Source organism: Phycodurus eques, chromosome 6 (genome assembly GCF_024500275.1).
Source record: "Phycodurus eques isolate BA_2022a chromosome 6, UOR_Pequ_1.1, whole genome shotgun sequence".
Taxonomy (NCBI): domain Eukaryota; kingdom Metazoa; phylum Chordata; class Actinopteri; order Syngnathiformes; family Syngnathidae; genus Phycodurus; species Phycodurus eques.
The window spans coordinates 10,666,197-10,674,708 of record NC_084530.1 but is presented as its reverse complement, the minus strand read 5'-3'; the positions used below and the strand labels follow the sequence as shown (position 1 = coordinate 10,674,708).

At 42.2% G+C, this 8,512-nt stretch overlaps 1 protein-coding gene across 1 annotated transcript; it reads left to right on the top strand.

Moving 5' to 3' along the window:
- Positions 1 to 1,188: 1,188 nt before the first annotated feature.
- On the top strand, positions 1,189 to 7,274 carry asf1bb (anti-silencing function 1Bb histone chaperone). The gene is made up of 4 exons (XM_061679806.1): positions 1,189 to 1,457; positions 4,569 to 4,684; positions 4,780 to 4,956; positions 6,410 to 7,274. The coding sequence occupies exons 1-4, from the start codon at positions 1,349 to 1,351 to the stop codon at positions 6,605 to 6,607; spliced, it is 600 nt and encodes a 199-aa protein (XP_061535790.1). The 5' UTR covers positions 1,189 to 1,348; the 3' UTR covers positions 6,608 to 7,274.
- Positions 7,275 to 8,512: the final 1,238 nt, after the last annotated feature.

Genomic DNA, 8,512 nt, shown 5'->3' with positions numbered 1-8,512 from the left:
CGTCTAAGCTCAGAAGATGATTTTAAAACTAAACATACAATATGATAAAAATACAGTCATTGATTGATCACTCACACCGATGTCTACAAGTGTTACCAATAATTCTCTTTTTTTGCATGGTATGGATGAACTGAGTTTGCTAGTCTGACATATTCACAGTAACTCTATATACAACACATTGTTTCTGAATGGGGAGGGCAGTATAGAATATTTTACCACGATGTCACACCGTCTTCCAGGTGGCAAACGCCAAAGCTTCTCCGATGGCCCCACAAGTAAACAAACCCTTCTCTGTCATTTGACCAAGGCAGAGTTGCGAAAAAAGGGTAAATGGCTTGAAATGTTCTTCTTGCGGGGTGGTACAGGAAATCTTCTTCTCTACTGCCGTAGTTTGAATGTGTTACGTGTCAGTCGAAAGGAAGATACTCCTTGAACTAAACTGCTTGGAAGGCCAGCTGTAATTTACCTCCCATGCATGTTTTTGGGACGTGGGAGGAAACCGTAGTGCCTGGAGAAAACCCACGCAGGCACGGGGAGAACATGCAAACTCCACACAGGCGGGGCCAGGGATTTATCCCCGGTCCTCAGAACTGTGAAGCAGACGCTCTAACCAGTCGGCCACCGTGCCGCGAGGGATTAGCTAATTGCAATAAATTAAATTCTATAACCGTGGTCATGGTAGATGTAACCTAAAGCCTAGGATACAAGAAGCCTATCCCAGCTACACCCTGAGCTGTTCACCAATCAAACTTACTTACTTATATACTTCAAGAGTCTACTTTTTTTTCTTATTTTTTTTAAAGTAAAAGAGTTTAGTGTACGGAGTTGAATCATTACTTCAACTTTTATCACAGTCTTTTCTTTTCTTTTTTTTAACACATGTAGCCTATAGGTTCTTCAAGTACTTTTGCCACCTCGGGACTCAAAGTCATTTGAATTCTCGGTGAACGTAATGCAATAAAACTCTAAATTGCCCGTAGGTGTGAATGTGAGTGCGAATGGTTGTTTGTCTATGTGGCCTGCGATTGGCTGGCGACCAGCCCTCGACCCCAGTGAGGATAAACTGTACAGAAAATGCACGAGGAGATAAACCAGTTGTTCAACAAATAACCAGTAGATGGCAGTAGTGTTCCCAGCTAGCGAGAGGAGGAGGAGACGTGACGTACTCGTACTTCCGCTTGGAGCTCCGTCGCCCATTCCGGGTCCACAAAAACAGTGACTGTCCACCTACGTATCTGGTGAAGCGTGTGCATGTTTTCGGGCTTGACAAAACATCTGGCAGAGACGTTAGAATCGCCAAATTCATAAGCTCACAAGGTGCTTCTTTGTTTCTGTCTGAGGAACCGCCATGGCGAAGGTACAAGTGCATAATGTGGCTGTACTGGACAACCCGAGTCCATTCGGAAATCCTTTTCAGTTTGAAATCACGTTTGAATGCATGGAAGATTTGCCCGAAGGTGAGTCTGGCTCCTAGCTTGTTAAAACAATAAATAACATAACAATCACGGTGCTGTGTTGCTTGACACGTTAGCTATCTGATACCTGCCTCGCTGTTCGCTCTGTGGGTGTGAAACGTAGTCTCTCTTGGTGGTTATTCGTACCACGAGGTTGCGCTTTTTTTCCTGTTGCATTATGACTCCCATTTTAGCACTTATTGAAAATTGGCGCATTTGGGTTTGACGCCCCGCCTCCAAGCTGCTCTGATTGGTTTACTTGTTAGTGCGGCGTATGCTTGCCAAGAGCTGATTTGGAGATGGCGGTGCGTTTCTGTCCAAGCAAAACGGCTTCATGTTTTGCTGTGAACTTTCGCCAAAGACGGAAACGTTGAGGTAGACTTTCCTTCTGTCAACGTGTTAACTAATGTCAAAGTTCTCCACCTATTTTGCTGCTTGTGCACTTTAAAAGTATATTTTTTTTACGTCAGTCTATTTATTTTCGTCATATATGCGTGAACCAGGCTAGTGAAGGCCAGATGTGTGCATAATGGTATGGTAGGAACTAAACCAGGGGTCACCAACCATTTTGAAACACGGTGGACGACTGATTAGCACATCTGCCTCACAGTTATGAGGACCGAGGTTCAAATCCCGGCCCCGCCTGTGTGGAGTTTGCATGTTCCCCCCGTGCCTGCGCGGGTTTTCTCCGGGCACTCCGGTTTCCTCCCACATCCCAAAAACATCCATGGTAGGTCGGTTGAAGACTCTAAATTGCCCGTAGGTGTGAATGTGTGCGCGAATGGTTGTTTGTTTATACGTGCCCTGCGATTGGCTGGCGACCAGTTCAGGGTGTAACCCGCCTCTCGCCCGAAGATAGCCGGGATAGGCTCCAGCACGCCCGTGACCCCAGTGACTATAAAGCGGTACAGAAAATGGATCGATCGATGGGTGGATGGATTTTACGGCAGAGTGCATTGTGTGACAGCGCTCCCTGTGAGCGTTCATAAAAACAGTCTAACTTTGCTTGCTTTAAGCCAGGGGTGCCCAAACTTTTTGGCTCAGGGGCCACATTGCCGTAAAAAAATTGTCATGCGGGCCGGCATTAATTTTACATGCTACCGACGAGGGAATTGCTTTTTTGTATTTTTATTTTACTGTTTTACTATGCTGTCTGCTGCTAGGTAGATCTTATAGCTGCCTGACCTGGATAAATGAAGGTTAAAATAAAAATTAATGAAATGCAAAATAAAGTATTTTTATGAAATGCAAAATAAAGTATTTTTATGAAATTTGACTCAAACTCAAACTTTATTCATCAGAATCAACAAACAACATGTTTGCATTAATGTGAAAGGTGATACTGAGATCTCGACTGCAGTAAATGGGGCAGGTCTGGCTCAAAAGCGCTGGTTTTAATGCGCAAGATGTCACGCAGGTGGGAGTCACTTAGTCTTGTCCTCACGCGGTTCTTATTCATGTTCATGACTGCGAATGTCTTCTCACAAGTATGTCGAGCCAAACAAGCTCAACATTTTCTTAGCAAATGTACGAATCTCTTGGAACCTGTCTTTATCCAGTTGCTGGTAAAAGTTGACAAGAGGGAGTTGTTGGTACCGGCTGCGACACTATGTGTCACACTGCAGCTCAATGAGCTCCAGCTGCAGGTGGGCTGGAACGTCAGAGATCCACGGAAACAGTTTGGCACAAATAACTTTTTGGTGAATAATACAATGGAGTTTTATAGCTTTACCTCCTTCTTCGCTTTCTTTGTTACACACTCGGGTTGATAATCCACTGTGCTCGCCAACCATGGCAGGTGCGCCATCCGTAATAATCCCCGTGATTTTATGCCACTTTAATTTTATGTCATGTACGGCGGAACAAACAGAAGCAAATAAATCTTTCCCTCTTGTTTGGTCCTTAAGGCTCTGGAGGTCAAGTAGCTCTTCACGCATGTTCATTTCACTGTCCACTCCTCTAAAAAAAATCAGTAACTGAGCGCTGTCTGATGCATCTGTGCTTTCGTCACGGGTTCACGAAAAAAATTCAAACTCCACTCCTTTTGCGTCCAACTGTCTCTTAATATCAGAAGAAACATCTTCGATCCTTCGTGACACAGTGCTACGAGCCAGGAAAACATTGGCGAACTGTTGCTTTTTCTCAGGACAAATGTTCTCCACCATTTTCATCACACAGTCTTGAATAAATTCACCCTCAGTAGAAGGTTTGCAGTGCTTGGCAATCAGCGTTGCCACCTCATAGCTTGCCTTTGTTACATTTTCATTCGACTCACTGGCTCTTGTGAAAAAGTGTTGCTGTGCCGTTAAACCAGCTTCCAGTTGCTTCAATTTTTCACTGCGTTCGTTCCCAGTTAGCTTGTCGTAATTAGCATGTTCCGTCTGGCCGTGCCGCTTTATATTGAACTCCTTGAACACAACCACAGTCTCTTGGCAAATTAGGCAGACGCAGTTGTTTCGAAACTCGGTGAAAAAATATTCAGACTTCCATTTGTCCTGGAAACGTCGGCCCTCGCTATCAACTTTCCTTTTCTTACTTCCAGTTGCCATTTTAGAAATGGGCAAAAAACAGATCATGAGCAAAACGGCCCCGCGAGAGTTCAGCCACAAGTTTGCTGCCATCCTGTGGTGAAATATAAAATTGCGCGTGTAATTTGCACTGCCGGGCCACATATTATTGGTTTTAGGACAGAGGGTTCGGGCCAGTGGAAATATGAACACGGGCCGGACTTTGGGCATGTCTGCTTTAAGCTGTCTATTGACTTTCCAGTTGAAACTGTCTGTGAAACTAAAACACTAAAAAACACTTTTTAGCAGATTCATGAGTAAGCGATCACCTTTGTCAATGGAAAGTGGCAAAGCTTTATCATGAGCACTGGCATGCAAAATTTGCAGAGCTCTATTAAGATTTATACATGTTCATAAATCGCGCCAACACTCAAACCACTTTCCGACTCAGCGAGGCTTCACGTCATTTGCCCATTATAACTCGATACGCAATTCACAAATTGCTTCTTAGATGTCTCGTCACACGCTCTGAAGCCTCGACACAATCCGAACCACCAGTTTCCTCTTTATTGTTGTCAGATATAACGGCACAATCGTGTGTTCTCAGATCTGGAATGGAAGATCATCTATGTCGGTTCAGCTGAGAGTGAAGAATACGACCAGGTTTTGGACTCTGTTCTGGTGGGCCCTGTGCCAGCTGGTAAAAACATGTTTGTGTTTCAGGTGAGTTATTTTTCTGTTCCCATTTGCATTCATCATGTTGTACAAGTGGTTTCCAGCCTCTCTTTTCTTCTGTGTGGGGTTGTAACTCCTCTCAGGCCGATGCGCCGAACCCAGACCTCATTCCAGAGAGTGACGCTGTAGGAGTGACTATCGTCCTTATTACATGCACCTACTGTGGTCAGGTGTTCATCCGAATTGGTTACTATGTCAATAATGAATACACTGACCCAGAACTACGAGAAAACCCACCTCAGAAACCTGACTACTCCAAGGTAAGAGATGACAGTTGGGCTTCCGTTTTAACAGTTCCAATTTTGTTTGTCATGACATAAGGACCCTTTGTCTGGTATATTTAAAGATAGTCTTCCCCGTTATATTTCGGATCATCGTTTGCACCCCCGCTGCATTGTGTTTTTTTAAGAGAGCTATTTTTTTTTAATGCATTTTCATAGTAGAGTGGGAACTCGCGTTATGAACGACCCAGTTTACCAACAATTCGGGTTCCATCCGAAATTTTCGTAGAAAGCTTACCTCTAGTTATGTATTATTTTCAGTTTGTGAACGGTCTTGGTATGGAGAAACGGACAAACCTGTATGCTTCTGGTCACGGTGCAGAAACTAGCTGTCTGCTCTGCGGCGTAAGGCAGAAGATACGCCTCCACATCCTCGATCAGCCATTCAGAAATCTAATAGCGTTTCTGATTAGAGGTCCGGAATTCATTTCATTTTTTTGTCAAAGAGTACTATTTATAGGACCATCTCTTAAATTAAGACAATGAATAGTTAATGTCAGCGTAATCACGTCAAAATAGCTGTCCACATAGATATAAAGACTAGTTATGCTAGCACGCTGTAGCACACCCCACTAACCGCCATGCCTACATGGCAGCTATACTGGCAGGGGCGACATTCTCATAGAAGCCAATACATGGACATTGAAATTAAGTCGTAACTTGCTCATCTCTCAGCCGATTTTTTTTACTGTTTTGTCAACGCCAAAGCGTATGCTATCAATACACAACATTTGAAAAATGATCAAAAGAAATGTGCAAAATTTTTAATTATGAACTGAACTAATACAATTTTTTTAGAATGGAGAACTGAACTTTGAACTAGTTCAGGTACAAAATGAACTTTTCCAACACTGACTGCGACGCTCCTATAAACACTAGTGAAAATGTTTTGCTCATAAACACTTGTTAAATGCTCTCATAAACACTCCTGAGACGCATTCACACACACTAGTGAAACACTTTAATTTAATCGAGTAAAACGATTTAATATACACTAGCTAGAACGGACCCCGTTGCACTAGTTACAGGCAGTGGTTTGTATCCCTAGCCTTTGGTTGGGCTTGTACACACATTTGCAGCCTTTAAAATGATCCCAAGCTCCCATTGTGCACATTTTGTGTTTTCAATCATAAACTTCACACAGACTGGCTTCCAATCCAATTCTGGATCTTTCTAGGCTAGAACTAGCCCATTTGCACTAGTTACTAGTTTCACTAGTGTGTTTGAAAAGGATTTCACAATGATACACAGGATCTTTATGAAGTTTTGTTGCTTTTTTCCCGCTTTAAAATTGTGTCTGTGTACCTTCAATCAATCAATGCACCTACATTAATTAAACTTGACTTAAACTGCCGTGTGCTCCATTTTGACGATGTGATGAGACAATTGTGGGGTCAAAGTCTGATATTGGGCCTGCGTTTCAACCTTTTAGCTGCACAGGAATATTTTGGCCTCGAACCCACGGGTCACTCGCTTCCAAATCAACTGGGAAGGTCTGGCAGAGAAGATGGAGAACAACGAGAACCTGGACCCATCTCCCAACATCAGCGGCATGCTCCACCCGGACTGTCTAGCAGGAAAGATGCCACCTCTTGGACTAATACCCGACAATTCCATGGACTGCATTTAAGAATGGTCATATTAGTTCTACGGACAAGCACTTCTCACTTGTATACACGCCAACACAGCATCACTGTGGGACCTAGAACAGGAAAAAAACAGACATGGTGGTACAACACAAACATGACTGATCAAATATATATAATCTTTGGCCGATTTGCAATCTCGTAGCCGAGGTGGTCAATATGTAAGTCATCAGTTACCATTTTGAGGCCTCTGGTTGCCTTAAATACTTCTTAAAAAATACATTTGTCCTCATACTTGTGTACACTTGCAGCTTGCAGAAGCCATTTAAAGCTTGGCGTAGTTAGAAAAGGTTGCTCACTAAAAAGTGTGCCATTTTTTTATGAACGTGTAGCATTATAAATGCCATAGAAAAAACTGAAGCGTCATGGCCTACTTTCGGGGTTATGTCCGATGTGCCTTGTTTGCTTTTGCAGAAAAAAACGTGACCTCAGTCAGTCTCGAATAAAAATTGAAGGACAAATTAATACACAATTTCCTGTTAACTTGAAAATCAAATTTCATTCCATTCCATTTATGCAGGTCCATAGAGATGACAATTATTCCAAGCTGCAGTCAACCTTGGAAATAAAGTTTTCCCTGTCCAATTTTTGTATGTTTTCAGGACATTTTTGTAATAATAAATTGAAAAATAAAGTTTTTTTTCCACTTGAGGCTCTATGCTTCCTGGAATATTCTCTTCGGTTTGCCAACAATAAAGGTGGTCTCCTGATTGCTAGTGAGGCCAGAAAGAAGTGCAGTGACACAAGCGATGAGAGTCGGCTCTGTTTCCCCTCCCCTGCCTCCTTGCTTTTTTTTTTTTTTTTTTTTTTTTTTTTTTTTTATATTTCATTCATAAAATGCAGCATCACTCGCCACTCCATTTTCACTCTAGCCAAAAGTTGCTAGGCAACAGCAGGGGGGGGAAAAATGAGTCAGCGAGAGGGAAATATGTTATCTATTGAAAGGACAAACCTGTTGGTAGAGAGTCACTGGATAGTCACGTAAAATGTCATATATGTATTTCATGGTGTGCACCACAGTGCTCACTTGATGATTACGTGATTCATGAATGCAGTTACAGCTTTTTGAGAATATCTAAACCATTTTATACCAATGTTTTGATTTTAGATCAACTTGTGGATGCTCCCACCTGTTTTCATTTTGGCAGAAAATGCACCAGAATTGCAATTTTCTTCACTTTTTTACAGATATTACAAGCTTTCCCCCGACCCTCGCCCCTACCCAGCAAATTGAACAGTAAATGTATACTTAAATATTTGGTCTTCACTATTTCCAGAACTTGTTTCGAATACAATTTTCCGTTACAAAAATAGATGCACACATCTATTAATCCATGAAATACAGGGGTATATGATGAGCTAATTATATTGAAGTATAGCTGTGCCATCAGAAAACTTCCATAGGATTACTGCTCATATAGACCAGGGGTCACCAACACTGTGCCCGCGGGCACCAGGTAGCCCCCAAGGACCACGAGTAACTCGTGGGCCTGTTCTAAAAATAGCTCACCAGCGATGTGACATTGTCAGAGGGATCATTTAAAAATGTTAACGCTTGCAGATGTTTATAGAACGTGTTTAATGTTGATAGTAAGCCATTTCCTACCATCTTAAATCATTGTCGATACTTATTTTGAGGAATCAACATAATCGGTGTCCCCACATAATATCAATTATTGGCTAGAACTACTTCTCCGGTTTCCTCCCACATTCCAAAACCATACATGATAGGTTGATTGAAGACTCTAAAGTATATATATATGTATATATATATTTATTTATCAGAAAATAAAAAGGTGTCATAATACCGGGAAAAAAAAGTGCCAGTGTTTTTCTCTTTGTCTCTGAATGTGCAGAGCTGTATATGCTCTATACGCCGTGCGTGACAT

Coding starts and splice junctions, on each gene's coding strand:
- asf1bb (XM_061679806.1), top strand. CDS start 1,349: ATGGCGAAGGTACAAGTGCATAATGTGGCTGTACTGGACAACCCGAGT. Junction 1,458..4,568: donor CATGGAAGATTTGCCCGAAG/GTGAGTCTGGCT, acceptor GTGTGTTCTCAG/ATCTGGAATGGAAGATCATC. Junction 4,685..4,779: donor AAAACATGTTTGTGTTTCAG/GTGAGTTATTTT, acceptor AACTCCTCTCAG/GCCGATGCGCCGAACCCAGA.